This window comes from Girardinichthys multiradiatus, chromosome 5, assembly GCF_021462225.1.
Source record: "Girardinichthys multiradiatus isolate DD_20200921_A chromosome 5, DD_fGirMul_XY1, whole genome shotgun sequence".
NCBI lineage: Eukaryota > Metazoa > Chordata > Actinopteri > Cyprinodontiformes > Goodeidae > Girardinichthys > Girardinichthys multiradiatus.
In genome coordinates, this window is record NC_061798.1 from 29,294,067 (window position 1) to 29,316,337 (window position 22,271).

General features: G+C 39.1%; 1 protein-coding gene across 2 annotated transcripts in view; it reads right to left on the bottom strand.

Annotated features, from left to right (window-relative positions):
- Positions 1 to 1,188: 1,188 nt before the first annotated feature.
- armh3 (armadillo like helical domain containing 3) overlaps positions 1,189 to 22,271 on the bottom strand; it is a 29,839-nt gene continuing 8,756 nt past the window's right edge. The window contains exons 15-27 of one of the 2 annotated variants that reach the window (XM_047366513.1): positions 21,794 to 21,895; positions 19,076 to 19,134; positions 18,916 to 18,981; positions 18,513 to 18,582; positions 17,043 to 17,103; positions 16,868 to 16,956; positions 15,467 to 15,549; positions 15,109 to 15,235; positions 14,137 to 14,212; positions 11,108 to 11,186; positions 2,841 to 2,957; positions 2,221 to 2,325; positions 1,189 to 2,133 (exon numbers count right to left, since the gene is read on the bottom strand). In XM_047366513.1, coding sequence (XP_047222469.1) covers positions 2,041 to 2,133; positions 2,221 to 2,325; positions 2,841 to 2,957; positions 11,108 to 11,186; positions 14,137 to 14,212; positions 15,109 to 15,235; positions 15,467 to 15,549; positions 16,868 to 16,956; positions 17,043 to 17,103; positions 18,513 to 18,582; positions 18,916 to 18,981; positions 19,076 to 19,134; positions 21,794 to 21,895 — 1,127 coding nt within the window. In that variant the 3' untranslated portion in view covers positions 1,189 to 2,040. The remainder of the gene's footprint in view (positions 2,134 to 2,220; positions 2,326 to 2,840; positions 2,958 to 11,107; positions 11,187 to 14,136; positions 14,213 to 15,108; positions 15,236 to 15,466; positions 15,550 to 16,867; positions 16,957 to 17,042; positions 17,104 to 18,512; positions 18,583 to 18,915; positions 18,982 to 19,075; positions 19,135 to 21,793; positions 21,896 to 22,271) is intronic. The other variant, XM_047366514.1, reaches the window with a different exon arrangement.

Here is a 22,271-nt window from a genome sequence, read left to right on the forward strand (position 1 = left end):
TTTTTCTTCTGATGCTTGTGCCCCCTGCTTTCTAACTAATACCACCCTGGACCAACACCCATATCAGAAACTGACTGTTAGTGCAACTGTGGTTCAGTGGGTAGAGTAATTGTCTTGCAGTCAGTAGGTTGTAGGTTTGATTCCAGCTGCCTCTTGTCACGTGTTGATGTGCTGCAGGGTAAAGCATGCAGGTTGCCTACTGAGCTCCATATCATTGTAGTGGGAATGGGTGAACGTGGCTCTAGTGTGAAGTGGTCAGTGTGACTATATAAATACAGTCCACTTAACAAAAATAAATATCTGCAGGTCTTTCAGTGTTGGCCTTTCTGGTTTTCTTTTTTTTTCTTTGGACACTTCCCTCACAACACTTTGTAAAATCTCTGCAAACAGCTTTATCTTAACGATGCAAACAACCCAATGCCAAGAAAATCTAACGAGGACAGCTGAACTTTATTTTATAGTTTGATGTTGGGCACAACCAGGTTATTTTTTCAGTTGAATTGTCCAGAATAAATGTCACATTTAAGGTAAAAAAACTTAAAAGGATTCATCATAATCTCACTATTTACGTCACAGACCCTGGCATTTTAATAGGCATGCATATATGTGAGATTTTCTGTATTTACCATGTTTGTTCATAGGTTTTAACAGAATCCCTTTAAATAAATAAAGCTTTTAACAAGCAGTTTTATACTGTGAGAAGATCAAATGACTATTAACTAAATAGGAAAAAGACCTATATGTTTTCTTCTGGGTTGAGTTTATGAACAGGTGTGATAAACAATCACTTTTCATCCTGCACCAAACACAAAAAACCCTTGAAATGTTCATAAAAATAACACTACATCTGAATAAATACATCACTTACAAGGTAGACAGGAACAGAACTCTGTATGAAAGCTTGGAGCAGACCGCAATCATCCCCAGACACATTCAGTTTACCCGAAGGCAAGCCTCACATTTCATATTTGCTCAACAGGAAACTCAAACGACCTCAGGCAAAAGCATTTATTTCCAGGCACCGTATTCATCAAGAGAAAACACATCTGTCACTCCTGCACTCTGCGGGGCTGATGAGTCTCAGCGATGAAACTGTGCCGGGTCAGCCTGATCGTGTGTAGGCTGAGATCCGCTGAAAGGCTGTGGAAGAAGCTTGATGGGGTGATATATCTATGAGATAATCAGAAATCAACTAGGAAAAGAATCTTTATTTAAAAAAACAAAACAAATACACCTACAGGAGTTAGAGATGACAGAGACCTCTCGCTGGATACAATTGCATAATTAATATCAACTTTAAAATAAAAACAATCACCTCAGCGAGTTTCATATCAGTTTTAAAGGTTGATTTCCACTATAAAACAGTCTAGTGCCAAACACACAGGAGTTTTGACAGAGTAGTCAACAGCTCATTTCAACACTTCCAGGTTAGTTTGTTAATATAAAGAAATATGTGTGTAACAGCACGGATTTCTCATTAGCTGTAGTCAGTTTTTAATCACTTCATGGCATCCTAAACTTAATCACCTAATTGTTCTACGTTTTTATTGGAAACAAAAATCAAAAAAACAGAACCAGAGGAGGATTTTTTTTCTTTTTACATTCATTCAACAAGGATTCAGATGTTAAAGAGCAAATCCTAAAATTCAAGATGAGTCATCAAAGTCAAAACAGCTCAGAATCACCACCGCCACCTCGACTTAGGAAACACATAAAGCCTAAAACTTTCTGCATTCAATCATGAACTGGGATTATTTGAACACCAGAAGAAATACTTTGTTCCACTGTCAGCTAACAGTCCAGCCAGCACTGCTGATTGCATTCAGACATGTCTAGGACCACGAAGGAAGAGGGTCTGGAGAGAGTTTGGATTGTTGCATCCGGATCAGTCAGCACGGCGTCTGTCTCTGCAGGACGAGTTTCCACCGCTCGGCTCATGGACAAAGGATGGATATGGAAAGGACCTACGAGGACTGGTCTGCTGTGTGTGGGATGAGTGTGTGTACGTGTCCACATGCACATGACCATGCATCTGAAGGCTCAGGAGATGGTGGAGAACTCTTTGAGCAGCACGTCCTGGCTCAGTGTGTTCAGAGAGACGTTCTTTCTCACGTTCAGACTGATGGAGCGCACCTGAGACAAACACATTCATTACCAGGCTGTATTTTCGCATAGAAGACACCCACCCACAGAGCTGAGAATCAATTCCACTCCACTCACGACACATCCACTGCTCCTCTGTGTGCTTACACTGAGGTGACACCACATTAAAAACACATGAATGTTTTTTACTTGGAATGAATCAGAGGATTTAAGAGGCTTCTCCTGCGAACACACACCATAAGATCACAGAAATCAAGACTTCCGATAGTTTCCATTCTTCATTTTAATTTTGACCATAAATATTTGTTCCTCAACTGTTTTGTGTTGTACTCAGGGTCCTCACACATTTAACATGTAAAAATAATTTTCCAGACTCAAAGTTTTAGAGCTCTTAATCTGTTTTGGACATTAGTTTGTATTGTTGTAAGAGTGCGCTCTGAACAGCAGCCGATACACGACTCAGTCTTTAATTATGGTCACTGCAAAAGTCATGAAACGATGGACAATGGACGAATTGATGGATGGATGGGATTACATTATAAAAATAAAAATACTTTCCCATCCTTTCAATTTATTTTTCCATATCTGGAGAATACTTAAATAAAATCCCCTCCTTTTCCAGAGCGAGTAGGAACCCTGCTTACATACAGTCTTTTATACTCAGGTTCCTGTCTGACTTTAGTTGGAGTAACACAGGATGAGAAGATACAAATCCATGAACTCATTCAGTCCCTTACCAGCTCCTTGAAGAAAGCAGCTTCTTTTGGCTGCTCTGAATATCTCTCAAACTGGTCCAGACCATCCTGCAGTTTCAGGGTCAGTGTGTCATAATTGGACCGAACCACCTCCAAAACCTAAACAAGTAAAAATAAAAAGAAATACCCTTCATGAACATAAACAGGTACAGAGTATGATTATAAGAAGTTACAGTGTCTTAGGGTGAACAGTTGAACAGAGAGGTAAATGTAAATTGTTGATGAGTTTTTAAATACTTTACTGCATTATTTTATTCATGAGGGATCATGTGAAGAGTAACAATGCTTTTGGCACAGCATCTGCCTCCACCCCGGGCCACTGACTGTCACTAAGAGACAGCATTACAGCCCAGATTAATCACCCATTCTCTGAACTTCATTTCCATTTCTTCTGTAATTCTTTAACAACATTTTAAACCTAGACTATTTTTAGCCAAAGACCAACATCACTGAGAGGATCAGGCTTATTTAGATTTTATTATAGGTTGGGCGGTTAGTTTAATAAATAAGTCTGTATTAACCACAAAGAGAAAGATCCAATTTAACAATTATTAACATGTTTAACACCATTTGTGTTGCTGCTGGCCCTGATGGATGGACGAAGGTGGTTGTGGTTAGATGTTGACCGACACCCTTACTCTGAGGTTTTATATTTTTGGAGCATCCAGTCCTCTCTACCTTTAGCTGATGAAGGCAGATGACGACTCATACTGAGCGGGTTCTCCAAGAGGTTTAATCCTGATAAGAGGTTGTTCCTCTCCACTGTCACCGCATGCTTACTCAGGATGAGGAGGCAACTGAAGTGAAGATTTAATGCAATCTGCTGGTATCCTTTGTGAGACGTCTTTTTACCAACTGGCATTTTAGGATCAGAACTTGCATATATTGGAGCTCGGTTAAATTTGACTGTTTGGACTGAACTGTCCTCAAATGAAATACATTTGAACTAAATTGTATTGCATGTGGCCGAGTATAAATTACACCTGTTGGGCTTGTAAAGTGCATTGAAATAACTTTGGCACTATATTAAAAACTGAAGTTAATGTGACTATAATCATCAAATAATTTCAGTGTCCTTAACTTGCAGCTTTTTAACGTTTGACTGCGTGGATTTGTCCCAGTCCTCTTCCCATATCGTCGTAGTCAATTAGTCTAAAAAGATGGTGTAAAAAAAAAAAAAAAGGGGGGGCCTATAATTTGCAGGATTTAAAGAAGCATTAAATTCACAAGAAACTTCTTCAAAACTACTATTGTTTTGTTGCTCTTGTTTTTTTAAGCTGGATGTAGTGATAAAGACAGGAAAACCCATAGTAGTGTTCCCTGTGCAGCACAGCTGTTAATGAGAGTGTGGATAGGAGGTAGAAAGAGCCGCTGACATGGCTCCAAAGACCAGCACCACCTGTGACCTGCTAATGCTGGAGATGATGATGATGATGATAAGAAAATGAGTCCTGGCTTGCTTATGTTAAGGTTTGCGAGATATAGGACCCCAGAATGCAGACGAGCATTCAGCGTGAAGGTAAGTGAAAATTTAATTAACAAAAATTCACTCCAAGAAGAGGCGGGAACAAAACAACGAACGGGCAGATAGAACAGGCAAAAAACAGACTTGGCCAGGCTGGCGAGACAGGCGTGGCGTGACTAAAGGACAAGAGCAATATCTGAGTAATGTTTCCGCAATGAACAACTGAACAGAAGTGAATATATGCAGAGTAAACCAGGTGGAGCTAGGAGACAGATTAGTTTGGAGCAGGTGAACCGGATAAAGATAATTAACAGACACAACGTGGCTGGAGCAAGAACAGAGACTCTTGAATACAAACAAAAACTAAAGCATGACCAGAACCAAACACCGAACTTGACAAAACATGAACAAGACTAAAACATGACCAGAAAAATAATAAACAGAAGCATGATTCAAAAACTGAGAGAAATATAAGAAAAACCCAGAAACCAAAAACCAAATAATCCCAAATCATAACAGCTTATGGTTTGCTGATAACCATCACTGTGAGTTACAGGTAATTAGGGGACATTCATATTATTTTTTCTTTTTAAATTGGCTAACTGAACCACAGGACAGATCGTTTAGTATCTGATAAAACAACTGCTCCTTCTTTTCTATCTGCAGTGGACTGTTGCTACTGTCTGGTTCAAATTATTCTAACTACTTTGATCCTTTGGTCCATACTTGTAACTCAAAGTTTATTCTGCACAGCAGTGGCCAGGTAAAAACAATCCATCAGCGCCACTGACAATGGCACCACAGCATGATGCGACCACTACCATGCATGACAGTCGGTACAGTTTTCCTAGGTTTGCCTGCTTAACTTTGACTCCTCCAAACACACTACATGCAAGTCTACTGCTTGAGCCTTGGATGTTCCTGGGGTCTTCTTCTAGACTTTAGCAAACTGGCCACCACCCACTAATAAGAACGTTCCTGCTGTAGTCAATCATCACCGCTAACAAGAACTGATTAGATCTTTATATGTATATTTTTTGAGCCTGTATGTATGACTTGGACCATTGAGGATTTCCACAATAAATTTAAATTTATGCACTAAATTCTTCTGCAATAATGTTCTGTAGACGATCATATTAAATACTTTTTGTACCATAGTTTAAATAAAATTGGCCTTTATAAAAAAAAGACTTGAACAAATTGGTGGGTTCAAACGTTACTAAAAACATCTTAATGACAAAGACAGATTATATAAAAAACATTTTGGATCCTCTGTAATCATTCATTTTACTCAAGAGGCCTTAGGAGGTAAATATTTAAGGAGAACAGGTTCCTCATCACTTAAAAAATGAATTTTGTTGGTTCATTTTGTGATGTGCTTCCATAATAAATTATCAGGCGCCAGAAAAGTACTTGATCTAACAAGTTGGATATTCAAACTCCCTTTTGTTCATTCCAATTTTCTGCCCCAGTGGGTTTAGAACTGGAGAGTCCAGGCTTTCTGATATATCATGCATGTTCTGACATACTTCTGCAAATCTGTGATTCGACACTAAACACCTCAGAAATTCACCGTTCAAGCAGAACAAGGATTGCAGCTGTCTGAGCTTTGCAAAATCAGTCCCCCCTTTCTCTTGTGAAAGAAACAGACCTCTTTCATAATTTTATTAAACACAGCAGAACATGGAAAATTCACAGCAGCAAACACGAGCTGCACGTTGTCACGCTACCCAGTGAAACCCTACAAACCAACGTTTGCATAAAAAAAAAACAAGTTATAACAGATGTAAACCCAACAATGTTAACAAACAAGTCTTTCTTTTGCCGTTTATTCAATTTAAAGATCAGTAACATTTTTAAATTTACTGCGAGTGTAAAAAAGTTCCTGTTTTATTTCTGTTTAATACTTCAGCAGCTCTGCTCGGGAAGGAAACGACTAGCGTTTTTACTTTCAGCCTTTAGAACTATACTGATAAAATATTCATGGCCACACATCTCCTTCCTTATTCTGCCTGCTCCTTCATCACGGCGCTCTACCTCATTTCTGCACGGGTGTAAAAAACACAAAGATTGACCTCTAACCTCAACTCATTGTAAAAACTGCAGGGAAGAAGGGAAAACGTGGCAAGCTGGTTTAGGTTTAGGAGTTTTACACGTTCTCAACCTCTAAGCAGATATTAACTAAAAACCACCAGGTGTTCAGTCTGTTTAGATTCAGGGACAAAAAACAATAACTGAAACAAAACATAGTCAAGTTGTATCTTGAGTCATGGGGATTCATTGTTGTCCTTTGTGTGTGTGTGAGAGCGTAGTCGTGTTTTAATGCGCTGCGTTTCCAGAGGCCATCCATCTTCCAACATCATGAAGAGATGAAGACGCTCCAGGCAGATGGAGGGCCAGCTGCTGGTTTATGTGCGCCAGTGTTTGTGTGACGATGTTATGTCAGAGGAGAACTGGAAATTGTTTCATTTTATTTAGAAAAAACAACAACAGCTGAGGGACAGAACATACCAGCAGAAAGACAGAAAGAGTACAGCCTGAAGAGACGTGTTATTGCTTTCATCTCCGTTCAGCCTGTCTGTACCACAGAAGCTGCATTAAGAGTCTCTGTAAAGGCTTTTTCGGGTTAACGCCACTGGGTGTCTGTTTAATAAAAAGTGCAGCTGTAACCTGGATCACTTCAGACTTCTTCTAGCAAAATGTTTGCTTTCATCCCATTATTAACAAACACCAACAGAAGGTCAGGATTTGTTTCATTCTGAGGAAAAATTAAATATCTGCGACAGCTCTCTAGAACAACAGTTAACAATTAAATTCTGTTGGCTCTTTTTTTTTTTTATTTCATGTTCTAGCCAGGTTTAATGAATGGGAGCAACAGGTTTGCTTATGAATAAGAAAAAAGAAAAAAACTGGATGTTTGTGGTCGCAAAAATTATGGACAAAGAATGACAAATACTTTGTGTTGTACCAATTTTAATCTTAAGATTTTAATTATCTCTGAAAATCCTGCCCTGACACATAAAAGTGTCCATCAGCATCAACCACCGGTGCTTGAATTGTGGTCTTGGGCAGCACTAAATCCCTCCAAGGATCTGATCTCTTCTTGTTATTAATTAATTATTATTTTTAACTGCCAATGTTTTGCATGTGCAGATAGGAACATCATGTAAAGTTTGGTTGGCTTAAAGAATAAAATAGATCATTTTTTCCTCCATGACCCTTTTTAAAATTATGCACCATTGTTCAGTAAAACGTTTGTGCTGACAAAGGGGTCGGCATAAAAAAAAGCTTAGTCAGAAGGTTTGGACAGGGTTTTAACCTCCTTGACCTCTGGTGGAATTTCTGAGTTCATCGTCAGTACAGCTTGCTCTAAGCAGCATAGATAGGATGTGCTGTGTTTGAGGTTTGAATCCATATTTCATTTGTTTTTCCCGGTTTCTAATGTTAATAATTCTAAAAGCCCCAAAAAAACGTATTATGTTCAATGCTACTGAATGTCTGCAGATAAAAGCTTGAGATCAAATAGTAAATATGTGTTCAATACATTCAGAGAAACGGTTCCACTTGATTAGGACACTGCAAGTGACCATGCAGAAATCCCTGGTATGGTGCAGGGCTGCATGATACCAGGAAAACAGGCTAAAAGCTGCCATGATGATACGACTGTGCTAAATAAACAAATACTGAGGTGTTCATGTGTTGGTTTGGTTTTTGTCTGGTTTGGATTCAATGCAGACATGCGGACCCCAGATAGTGAGGAGCGTATAAGTATTTACCCCCTCACAGGCTTCACTTAAATGTTTCAGATCAACAAACAAAATTTAATAGTAGGCAAAAAATAACTATCTTACATGCCAGACATGGAGCCACCAAGAAGTTTGGATAACTTCTAATTAGTGTTAAACATCGCTGCGGAGGAAATTTGGTCCACTCTTTGCACAATTAATTCAGCCACATTCAAGCGTTGTTGACCATGATGGCCTGTTTAAGGTCACTTCATTCATCTCAGAGCAGATTTAAGTCCAGACTTTAAATAGGCCAATCCAAAGGCTTAATTTATTTTTGCCATTTAAAGATGCCTGTGCTGGTGTGCTTCCGATCGTTGTCCTGCTGCCTTCCCTAGTTCTCGAGCTTAAGGCCACAAACTGAGGGTCAGACATTTTCCTTCAGGATGTTTTAGCTAAATAGCAGAAATTATGATTTCATTAGTTACTGCAACTCGTCCAGGTCCTGAAATGGGAAACAGCCCCAAACCATCACAGTACCACCACCATGTTTGACTGTCAGTATCATGTTCTTCTTCTGAAAGGCTGTTAGTTTTATGCCAGATATACCAGGACACACACCGTCCAAAAAATACACTTCTGTCTCGTCAGTCCACAGAATATTTTTCCAAAAATCTTGGGGATCATCACGAGTTTTTTTAGCAAACATGAGACGGGTCTTTGTGTTCTTTTTGATCAGAAGTGGTTCTGGAACCTATGAATGTCATTCTTGATCAGTCTCTTGGTTATTGCTGAATCATGAACTCTCCCCCTACCAGGTCCGTAAATTTCTGCACTGGTTATCTGAATGGGCCCGGTTGATGCTGTTGAAAAGATGGGAGTAAAACATAACTACTCCGGTTACTGGAAAAGGTTCCTATAGATGTTTTTCAAAAGCTTTTTCATGACTAATAAATGTGTTTCGTTAGAGTAAAAAAACAAATTCATGAATTATTTTTGCAAAGATTTAACTAATGTGAAAAATGTTACCTATATGTTATGTTTATTTATCTGATTAGAGGTGATGAATATATTGTGGAGAAACAAACTCCTTTATAAGCTCAAACCGAAAACAGCTTCTGCGGTTTCTCATTGTTGTAAATAAATCTAGCAGATAAAAGCACGGAGGTAATTAGAGCATATAATGACCAAATCCATTACTCTCCTATCAGCTGGTAATAAAAGCAGTCTCCAGGCTGCTTTTCCTTCCTCACAGATTTGGTGTGAATGATAAAAGTCTGAAATTGGCCCCCAATAAAGTGTGGCCTCTTCTTTCTCACAGTTTTCCAACAGTAATTAGGAAACACATTAGTGTTTAAAAGGTTGTCCAGCTGCATCTTTCTAATTACCTTTTCCTCACTTTTTGTGCGTTTAAAAACCAATGGGATTATGTGAAATGTAACTGTTTGTTAAAGGGGGGGTCGCATCAGACCTGCTTTTTATATTTGCCTTAAAAGCACTGTAAGAAATGACTACTGCAATGTGTGCACAAGTCTTAGGCAAGTGAGCATTTTGATCAGTTTTATGCATATTTTCCTTCTGCTGTATAAACTTGAATGCTTACTGGCACTAAGCATATTAGTTGATGTGTAATTTGTATAATGAGGGAGGGTTTGGTCTAAGGAGATCAACACCCAAACTGCCCAAAAAACAGACTCTGACATTTAACAAATGATAAAAGAACCCGTTCTCCTCCTGTACAGTCATGTTCCAGACCTGCAACCTGCCTGAAGGACCCGGGATCACTAAGTGTTCAATGTTGAGAGGTAAGGAAGGCTGAAACCAGACCACCACTGATGATGCAAAAGTTGATACATCAATAATGTCTCTCAAATGTTTTACTGGCGATGAGATGAGCGTAACTCTTAACGGACCAGACGAATGGACCCATGGCTGGATCAGTAACAAGCATAGAGCTCCACTATGACCCAGATGTCAGCAAGGTGGAGTAGGGGTGGGGGCTGGTATTATTAATGATAAGCCAGGAGGACATTTTCAGGTTGAAGATGGACTCAAAATTAACACCTAAACCTTCTTCCTGTTTTTAGAAGAGACTTTCAACAAGTGGTGCAAGAAAAAGTCTGCATCTTTCGAGAAGACCATGATGTTTATGCAGGACAGCGCTCTCTCTCATGCATTACAGTACTCTAAACAGCACAGCTTTCTGAGGGGTGTCTGGGAGGCTGTGGATGCTGCTACACAAAAAGCTCATCATTAATACATGACATCTCATAGACATAAACACACAAATAGTTGCCCAATAGTTGTGCACAGTGATACTATCCTAAAAAACCTAAAACTCACTTCTGCTTTGTTAACTATTCAGGTCTGAGTTTTATTTTTATCTTGGATCAACTGAGAGTGCCCTAGTTGCTCAACAATAACAATAATCCTACAAACCTACAGCTCACCTACTAGTAGTGCACACACAAAGTATTTAAGTCATTTCAGTTCCCCTGTGGTCCACGTCTCAGTGATGTGTGTGATAGCAGATGTCTCATCATCATAAGCAGGGTTTGAATCATTTATTTCTGCCACACAGCTGCACCGTATTCTCAATGCATTGCCTCCATTTCTCCATAAAAGTTGAGTATCTCTATTAAACACTGTCAACAATATTTCCTGTTTCATATCATCTCATAGTCGGCTATTAGTCGGCTTTCAGAAATGTCGAGACGCGGGGTACACCCTGAACAGATTGCCAGTCCATCACAGGGCAACACACAAACAACCACGCACACACTCATTCATACACCTAAGGGCAATTAAGAGTGACCAATTAACCTAACAGGCATGTCTTTCGACTGTGGGAGGAAGTCGGAGTACCCAGAGAGAATACACGCATGCACGGCGAGAACATGACTCCATGCAGAAAGACCCCAGGCCGGGAATCGAACCCAGGACCTTCTTGCTGCAAGGCAACAGTGCTACCAACTGCGCCACCGTGCAGCCCAAAACATTATATTCAAACAGAACATTTCAACCAAAGTGCCAGAAGAGTTGAAGCGTTTTTTGTTTACCTGTTCCTCTGACAGCTGTGAGATGTGGTTCACTGCGGCGTACGACTCAATCTTGGGATTAAAATGGTTGATGATGGCCCTGAAAGCAAAAACAGCCTCGCTGAAATGTTGTAGATAGAATATTTTGAATGTCCCTTATAGGAGTACTCACTGCTTTTATGTCTGTTTTCAGTAAATGTTTTGAGAAGTGGGGAGAAGGTGAGAAGATGTGGAACACAGATCGATTTACTGCAGTACAGAGATGATTAGAAAACAATAGTTTTCTTTGAGGTCTGACCTGCTGATCTTTTTTTCCAAAGACTACAATACTTGAACTTCAAGTGTGTGTTCACACCAGGAAAGTCCTTTGGTCTGGACCACAAGTGGACTTTTTTTGTTTTTGTTTTGTGTGGTTTGCTTTCACATTGTCCTTTTTGCAAGTGAACTATTACTTGTGAACAAAGCCACGCGTGTGACTATCAATGCTCCCATTGGACAGAAATGACAGGGGACGGGACAGAGCACAGACCCAGAAGTGGAGGAAAACTATCATAGAAGTAATGCTTGCTGCATTTCTGCTCTGCATATTTCCTAGTAATTGCAGCAGGTTTCATGACGTTCCATTTCTAATTTTGGGATGCTGTCGGACAATGCGTGCTGCAAGCCGAAGGAGACAACGTGCTCTGCGTGTCCTGTCCCACAACACGCCTGTAGCAGCGTTGCTAAGCAACATACAGCTGATCAGGTATGTTTTCAGTACAACGTACACCTTTACTACCGGCTACAGTGGCTTGTTAAGTCCGAAGATACTTATGTTTTCTGTTGTTGGGTCAGATTGGCATCGGTTCGTATTCAGACCATAAGTGAACCGCACCAGAGTATGCTTGGAAGCAGACCGAGACCACCTCAAAAAATGGGTCTCGGTCTGGTTGTTTGGTCCGGACCAGGGTTCGCTTGAGTGTATTCACACCTGCACAAAAGGTCCAGACCAAGGGGGAAACAAACTCTGGTCCATTTAAAGCAGACAAACGTGGCAGGTGTGTATACACTCTAAAATACTTGGAGTAAACAATGTAATAACTTAGCAATAGATTATAACATTGAGTATTAAAGATAAAATGTGATAATTACAAGATTATACTCATATATGCATTGAAGAATATTTGTTTAGAGACATAAAAAGTGGGAGTTTAAGTCTTGCACTGAATGTATAAACTTATCTGCAGTAGAGAAAGAGAAATCTGACTGGAATTTGTTATATCTGACTGCGACTTTATCGCTTCATCTGAGGAGGATTGCAGTAATCAGACTCCTAAAATGTTTACATAAGCGGATAAACTCGATTACTAAGAAGTCAATCCATCAGAGGCCCAAACTGCTCAACCTGTCTTTAGGAGAACTTGCTTAAAACAGCAAATGTGTCCATCAGCCTGCCTTTTCCATCCTGAAAAGTCCTCAAGGTGCTGTAAACATAAAGTCCAGGACTACAGTTTAAATCAACGACCATCGTATATTAACGTGGCTTGACTTTCTATCAATGACTGAATGCTGAAAATCCAAAATGACAACAGGTTTCAGACCTTATGTCAACCGAACACGGCCAATAACAACCTGAGAGATGGGATCAGCAGAGCGTTCAGATAACAGCTGACTAAGCCAAGCTCTCTCTGTACACCTTTTCTGCTTACAGGAGTTTTAGAAACATCTTTACCAGGGGTGCCAGTAATGGTGGAAGACGCCGTAATTATTCATACATTCCTATAGTCAAAGGCAGCCCGAGTCAACTTTTTCTTCTGTGATTTTTCTAAAATTAAAAGCTCACTAATTTAACCAGTTTAGATGCAAAACAAAACAGCCCCATGGAGAAAAGTACCATCTGCAGCCAGCCTGGTAAGTCCATCAGTCACTCCCACCATTCATTACCATCTCCGTGCCTCCTTCAGACCGAGCGAGCCTTCAGAGAATCTCAGATGTAAATTCAGAGACAATGCTCTCCAGCATCAGCATTCATCCTGAGGAATAAACTGCTCTATATCTTCAAATACAAGTTGATTCAATAAGCATAGCTGAGAGATTAAATGGCTTATCCTGTATTAGTTTGGAGTGCTTAATATATCAAATATATTAGTGTGACAAAACCGGAGAGATTTTTCAGACGGCCGACAGAGGAGAGAATTGATAGACGTAAATCTTAATCAGTTCCGTTATTTGGGTTCATTGCATCGTCTATCTGAGCTCTTTATTCCCTCCTCTGCTTTCAGTCATTACTTTTTCTCAAATATTCATTTTAGGTTCGGACTTCAAGCATTCAAATCAACTCCTACCACTGCCAGCCCAGGCAGGAGCCCTGCTCCATCAGCAGACAGTCTTTGTGGGTTGAATGTAAACAGACTTGGCCTCTTGAGGCCCCCAAAGCCGAGACAACTTCAGCAAGCCAAAGTATTCTTACCCCTTCAACTTCTTCCCATTTTGTCAAGTTACATGCTCAAACGTCAATGTATTTTATGGTGATTTAAAGTAATAGACCATCTCAAACTAGTGCTCAGTTTTAAGTGGAAGGAAACGGTAACGGATGCAGCTTTAGAGTCTTGCAAGCTATGACTCTACCACCTTTTCACATCTAGAGACTGAAGCTCTTGCTTTTTTTTCTTTGCAAAACAGCTCACGTTTAGTCAAACTGCATGGAAAGCATCAGTGAAAATGTATTTCCAGGTCCTGTCATAGACTGTACATTGGGCTTAGTTTTTGTTTTTTGTTTTTAAACCATGCGTCAATTTACTTACACTTCAATTTTGTGTTACTTTGTGTTGGAGCGATCACATAAAATACACAAAAGTTTGTGTTTGTAATGGGACAAAATGTGGAAAGGGTAAAGGGGTGTGAATACTTTTGCACTGAACGTTATGGTTGCAGCATGGAGGAGGACCTGAAAAGCCTAAATTTGCCTAGAGGTGTGAAACATTTTTCCAAAAGGTTCATTTAATTTTTACCATCCTCCCACCCACCCCTGCTTGAGATTTCACTGAATTCCAGTGAGTGAGTGTCCTCACCGAATGTTGACGAGGGCGTGCGTGACTTTGCTGGCTGCCTCCTTCCACTGGCCTGTGTTGGTGGAAACTCTCAAAACTGGAGGGAAGAGAGAGACAGAAAGAAACGTGATCTGGTAACTTTCTCTCCCTCTGATATTTTGTTATGTTTTCCTGTAAATCAACCTATAATTCACATCCCACATTTCTAAAACGAGACACTGAGAGTCCTTTTTCATGATCCTAGTTCCAGTGTTAAACTGGTGGTAGTGATTATGGTGGTCCTGAAACAGCTAAAACGTTGTGAGCGCCACACTAAAAAACCTAGAGGTTAGTGTAATTTTTTTTAACTGAACTCAAATTCAAAATAACAAAACTGCAGCTTAACAAAAATATTATATTAGCATCTGAATAAGACAAGCTGGCCCGTATCGAGCCACAGTTTTTTGTTATATCACCTTTTAGAGAGGTTAAGTAGGAAAATGCGCCTCTTAGAGCTTCGCTAAGACCCGATTGTTCTCCAATGAATCCATAAACTCCATTTCCAGCTCAGTTCTTTAACATCGTTAGGTGGTGTTAGGAAATGTTGCTCTAAAAGTTGTGTTTGACAAAAGTTTTCCAGCAGTGCAGATGAGAGATCGGCTAATTAGGATTGTGAAGCGTTCCTTAGCTCTTCATAAAAAATAAGGTTAGTGATATCAGGGCATCTGTTTGCAGGATACTGAGGTAAACAATATGACATGTAGTTGAACTGTCTTCATGGATTACAATCTTTTACAAAAACACAGAATATAGCAGGGGGAGAATCAACCATTAACTGGATGAGATGTTTATTAATGGTGTGGCTCTGATTTGGCTCACAGGTTGTGAAAAAGCAAACCAGTTCTTTTACAGAACCAGTTAAGAACTTGCTCCAGAACCAGCCCTGGTTAAGCACTTTAAAAACCCTATGATTCTGCTCCATTCCATGGTTACTGAAAAGGTTTTCAAACATACCCATACAGTAGAGGTTGTCAAAGACCTGGTGCATTCGGACAATTTCGTAATACAGCTCGTCGTAGCTGTTGGAGGTGGGCAGGAATGTGTCTCCATAGGTTATGAACATGTTGAACAAGTTCACCACCTGGAAATGGACACATGTCTCAGGATAACCAGACATGAAACATAAAGAGATGCTACATTAGGAGTTAAAAGAGAAACTAAACTCGGACTGAAACAGATTTAAGAAGAACCATCTTGTTCTTAAGATGACACCATAACAGGTCTCCAAACAGCAAACTTTGACATTAACACAGCAGCACTAACTGGTCCATTAAGCTCCCATCTAGACTTTGTGTGTGTCAGCATTTCTCACCAGTAAGGCCAGGTGAAAGATGTTGTGCTTGGCCAGTAGTGCGGTTTCATTTGACAGCAGGAACTTCAGCAGGTTGATGACAGCTGCACACAGAGAAACACACGCTGGTATTAAAGAAATAATGAGGATTAAGTCTCCCAGCAGAGGCAGATAGCAGCAGTCTGCGTTTCTCAGTGGGCATCACCATTAACGTGGATAATGAAACTAAGGAGAAGGGAGAGCCTTCCAACCCCAAATCACGGCAGTCTGCAAGCTTTTACTGAGGAAAACAAAACCCATCATGGAAACTAAAATGAGCACCCGGTCTGAACAAACAGCAACATAAGCCGACACAACACACCGAAGGAAGATAAAAGCATCCGGTGTTTTAATTCAGCTATTTTTCATCTCCAGGTTTATTTTCTGTTAAGCCATTATTGCCAGCAAGCGGGCCAAGTCTGTTATTCAGGGAATTAATGTGATTATTGGTCTGATTAGAGAAATCTGCATCCCAGTGAGACACAGTGTGATGAGGCCATTACAAGCTGAAATGTTACCCTGCTGTGTGTTGACCCAGCTAAAAGTAAGGCTTCCAGGATGGATGGATCTCTCTTTAGAGTCATTATCCAACCTCAATGATGCAATGCATTTTCAAAACATCAAGCTCATTCTCTGCGTATCGGTATATGAATGTGTGAGCGTTAGTGAGTGCGATTGGGTGAATGTGGCTTTAGTGTAAAGCGCTTTGAGTGGTCTGTATGACTGGAAAAGCGCTATATACGTTCAGTCCATTTACCATTGATTTAAGAAGAAAATGGGCTTAATCCACCAAAATTTAAGCAAATTACTTTAACTTCAGAGGAAGCATAATAAATATATCCATCACTAGTCTCAAAACCTCAATAATCAGACGCTACGGTGACACAAAACATAATGTCATTATTAATTTAATACTGTGGTCAACGACACCGTGAGTGTAATAATTAACTTGAATGAACAATGACAATAGTACTTCCTTCAGGTCATTTTAAACAAAAACTGTTTACAGTTGGCAAAATGTTGTAGATGTACAGTTTCAAGACTTGTTTGTAACGATTTATCCATTCAAAAATTCGGCGTTAAATACTCAAAGCAAACAGCTGGTGAATCAGGCAATTTACAGCTTAATTGGACTCACCGAATCTCAAAAATCCAATCTTTTCTTGATCAGTAAATGCACTGCACCAAAGTGCAAACAGATAACACTGACAACAACACTCTTCAGTGTGGAATCTGTTACTGAACGAAGAAGAATCATCACTGTATAGTGTCTATATGTTGGAGCTTATCAGCAACAAAGTACTGGTCCAAATTACTATTAAATGTGACTTTATTCTGACAAAACAGCAAACGCACAACTTAAAGTAACTGAGGTAACTTTACCTGACCAAAGCTCTCTCCAGGTGTAGTGTAGTCTGATTCTGCATTTCTTCTGGTAACAGAGCAGTTTGTGAATGATTTGCACACACCGCCTTCAAAAGGAAATAATCATTTAAAACTTGTGAAAACCAAATAACAAACAAATTGCAACGATGTCCTTGTTATTTAATGTATTTACAAGTATAGATCCATGGGAAACTCCTTCATCATATGAGTGACAATGAACTCCACCATAAGATCTACAAAGAGGGATAATGACAGCAGCAAAAATGAGCACCGTTAGACAGAAATAAGTTTAACCTTAATTCAAGCAAATATATATTATTTTTTAACTAATAAATCAATGTTTTCAAATTTACTCAATGAGTTTACACTACCGGCCAAAAGTTTTAGAACGCCATTCTCATTTAATGGTTTTCTTTATGTTTATGGCCATTTACATTGTATGTAGATTCTCACTGAAGGTATCAAAACTGTGAATGAACACATGGAATTATGTAGCGAAACAAAAAAACTGTAAAAGAACTTTAAATGTTATATTTAAATTTGTTTTATATTTTAGAGTCCTTAAAGTAGCCGCCCTCTGCTGTGATGACTGAAATATTAACCTTTGGCTGTCTTTCAATGAACCTCTAGGATGTTCTTTCAAGACTATTTGGTAAACCATTTAAGGCACATATGTCAAAGTCTATGGCCCCCTGGATGATATTTAATTACTATTAGAACCGGCCCGCAGGCCACAGCCGTCCGCTGGCGTTTTGCACGCACCAACACTACATTCCCCACAATGCAACGGTAGTCCGCGAAGTCACTGTAGCGCGTACATGCGGCTTCATTGTTCATCAGCAATCACAGCAGAGATCAACTTTCAGGTACCCCACTCCTCAAACATGGCTAAACGTGAGGTGGACGCTGAGAACAGGGGGTTTCAAGCCAGGTGGGAGGCAGAGTACATGTTCACGGAGGCAAAAGGCAAACCTGTGTGTCTTGGAGAAAGTTTGGCTGTAATGAAAGAATATAATGCAATATAAAGTTTATAATGCACGCACTTTTATTTATGTATTCATCTTGATATTAAGAAACATACTTTGTATTTCAAAACAATTAAATTTTTCGCTGTTTGCCTGTTGAAAATGTTTCCACTTGAGGTTACTGACAGAGCCATAACAAAATATTGCTTTATTCATTTAATTATTAAATAATGTACTCTGTGTTAAGTCTTGGTTCAATAGGCTATGTGCAATCATTTTAATATGTTTTAATAAACATTGAACCAGTCTGGCCCTTGGCTTGTAGAAAATTTAGTTTTTTGGGTGTATTTGACTTTGACATCCCTGATTTAAGGTGACCATCTCATGAAGCTGATGGAGAGAATACCAAGAGAGCAAAGCAGTGATCAAAGCAAAGGGGGGCTATTATGAAGACACTAAAGTATAAAAATGTTTAGAGGTATTTCACACTTTTTCTTTACTACATAGTTCCATATGTGTTCATTCAGTTTTGTTGCCTTTAGTGAGAATGTACAATGTAAATAGTCATTAAAATAAAGAGACCCATTAAGTGAGAAAGTGTATCTAAAATTTTTGACCAGTAGTGTAGATATAAAAGGTGACAGTTGAATAATGTTTAGAGTAAAAAGTTTGGATACCTAGAACAGCACAAACCAGCGGACGTGAAGGGATGTTTTTCCCTGGCGTTTTTTTCCGGTGTCTCATCGGCTGAAAAACATATAATCAAATAACTCAAAACACTGTTGATATATATATATTATATATATATATACACACATACACATGCAATATAAAAATACATCTAGCTTTTTTATTTTTATTTTTTTAAATCAGTGTTATTGTGTAGGCCCTTAAATATCACCCCCACCCTAAAAGCATTTGCATATATGTGTAATAAGAGTTAAAATATGTCAAAATAATGACTTCCAGAAATAGGGTGCAACTCCTCCATCTACCCCGGTCAAAAACTCAAACAATCCAGGAGCATCGTCATTAGTTGTACCTTCTGCTTAAAACCGTTCCTGACAGCCACAGACTTACCATTCTGTGGAGGCTGACTCTGAAGTTTATATTGTCATCATGAAGGAAGGCATCAGCATACTGGTCCTGTGACAGACAATCAAATACAAAAGTATTCAGGCTGTGGATGCTTATAGAATATGGACAGATGGAAATGTTAAAACAGAGGAGAAGCTCCCACCTCAGCGATGCACGTGAGGATGATCAGGCACAGTCTGGCACTGTTGAGGCGATGCTCATCTGTAAAAACACAAAAACCTCTTATCAAGCAAACAGAAAATAAAAACAACTGAACAAAACGTGACAAAATATATGTGTTCTGGCTCTTAGGCAACTTTGATTCCAACACACTAAAAATGTCCCCTCTGATAGATACTTTGAACACTCCTACACTTTTCCAAGAGCCTTTAAATAAAATCAGAGCAGGAATTTGAACAATCTGTGAAACAAAGTTGCAAATGCTGCTAATAAGCACCTCTGCAGACACTAATTGAAAATGCTGCTGTATACTGACAACTGGGTTGCATTCACAAATGTCCTCTGGCAACATTGAAAATGCAAGGAAAAATAACCTCATTTGGTTCAAACTAAAGATGAAACAGTTACTGGCAAATGGTAAAGGTCTTCATGCCAGAAGGGATATTTAGCACATAAGAGCACAGTAATAATGACCATCTTGTTTTTGTCTTTAGGACATTCAGAAGGAAAGTTGCCGTCTCCCCCCAGCTGCCCATTTATAGTAGGGAGAACAAGTATTTGATACACTGCCGATTTTGCAGGTTTTCCCACTTGCAAAGCATGTAGAAGTCTTTAATTCTTATCATAGGTAGTCTTCAACTGTGAGTGATGGAAAACAAAAATCCAGGAAATCACATCGTCTGATTTTTCAGTAATTAATTTGCATTTTATTGCATGACATAAGATCACCTAACAACCAGTAAGAATCCCGGCTCTCACTGGCCTGTTAGTTTTTCTTTAAGAAGCCCCCCTGTTCTCCACTCATTACCTGTATTAACTGCACCTGTTTGAACTCATTATCTGTATAAAAGACACCTGTCCACACACTCAATCAAACAAACTCCATCCTCTCCACAATGACCAAAACCAGCGATCTGTGTGAGGACAGAAGATATTCTGTGTTTAAAGACAGTCAATATGTGGCTGAGTGTGATGATGAAAAATAAAACTACTACTATTACTAATAACATTACCGCTACTACTAATTACAAGTACATCTCAAAAAATAGAATACCATGGAAAAGTTTAGTATTTTTGTCACATTTCAGAAAATGAAACTCAGTTTCATCCCATATAGAATGAAAAATTTTAAGCCTTTTGTTATTTTGCTGATTATTTCTTATTAATAATGAAAACAAAAAATTCAATGTCTCAGAAAATTATAATATTACATAACACCAATTTAAAAAAATGGATTTTTTAATGTAGAAATGCAGAGATTGATGGCAACATTATGGCCTACATCATCCTGGGGATGACTGCTGACTTGACAGATGTCCAGAAGACAGTCACTGAATCCCTCCACAAGGAGGGTAAGCCACAAAAGGTGGAAATGGGGGAAAGAGTGCTGTTACCAAGCATATTCACAGAAAGTTGGGTGGAAGGAAAAAGTGTACAAAGAGGAAGAGTTGAGAGGCACAGAATCCATATTGCTTGAAGTCCAGTGTAAATTTTTCCAGTCAGTGATGGGTTGGGGTGCCATGTCACCTGCTGGTGGTTGTCCACTGTGTTTTCTGAAGTCCACAGTCAATGCAACCATCTACCAGGAACCTTTAGAGCACTTTTTGCTTCCTTCTTCTAAGAAGTTTTATGCAGATGCTGATTTTATTTTCCAGCAGGACTTGGCACCTGCCCACACTGCCAAATGGTACCAAAAGCTGGTTTAATGACCACGGTGTTACTGTGTTTGACCGGCTAGAGAAACTAGGGAGTATTGTCAAGAGGAAGATGAGAGACACCAGACCCAACAATAAAGATGACCTGAAGGTCATCATCAAAACAACAAGGGATTCCATTACACCTCAGCAAAACCCCAGGCTGATCACCTCCAAGCCTGACATTTCTGTTTAAAATATCCTTTTTTTATTGATCTCATGTAATGTGCCAATTTTGGGTTTTATTATCTTTTAAGTCGTAATCATTAAAAGTACAAAAAATGAAGGATTGAAATTATTCACTCTGTGAATAATAAATATATATAAAGGTATAACTTTCACTTTTTGAAATGAGTGACAAAAAATATTGAACTTATTTAAGATATAAAATTTTTTAGCTGTGCCTGTGCTCATACTGCTACAACTACTACTATAACTAATATTATTTACATTTGCCCTAATATTAAACTAATACTATTATCACTACTACTGCTAACAATAACACTTACAGCAGGAAAACAGCACATGCAACATGCCTTCCATCTTGTGATAACAGTCACATATTTTTACCACTGTGTCAACAATTTGCACACAATAATGATTATGCTAATTTTTCATATCGTTAAATCTATGAAGCTCAGTTTTAATTTGTCCATTTCTCTCTTGCAGGTAAGACTCTACACAGGGCTCTCTCCATCTTAAACATGAGCATCACTGTTTGTTTATTTTAACTGACCTGTTCATCCTCAGTTAGGAGTTAATGCTTCTGTAGACCTGTTTTTTTTTTTTTTTTTAAACCTAAAGGACTACATCTAAGATGGGTTCTGGCTTTGAACCAGAGCAGGAAGTGCATCACTCTGAAAGGGTTATTATTTGCCTCTGCTGTCCAGAACAATTAAACACTGTGTGACTATTTAAAAGAAAGAGACAGTGAAGATAAACAGGCAGTAGAATGAAGAATGATTTGAGACAAAGGAAAAAAAGAGGACACCAGGCGTTCTGTTTACCTTTAGTATCCTGCATTACGATAGAGGCATACTTGAGGAAGGTAATGAGAAGGTTGCTGGTCTGCAGGTTGGGATCCAAGGGCAGTTCTGGATTGTTCATCACTGCACAATAAGCATATAAATTAAACCTCAAATTAACTTCTAGTAAATATGATAAAAAGGACTGCGCAGCCAATAGAAAGGAGGTTTATACTGAAAATAAGAACTAAACTCAGCATGCAGCTGAAAAGCAAACATAACAACGGCAGCTGGGTTATATCGCAGGGTCCAGACACTCATTCTTAGCCTACCAAAGGTCCAGAAGGAGAGACAGAAAGTACAGGCTATTTAGGACATGTGATTACAAACATCTGTGTGCATGACCGTGTCTGGTCTAAGTAAAAGCTCGCATGAAATGGCATAAAGGCAACCTGCATGTGGCACATACATCTGAGTCTGAAGCTAAATGTAAATATTTTATAAGAGAAAAGGTCTCTGG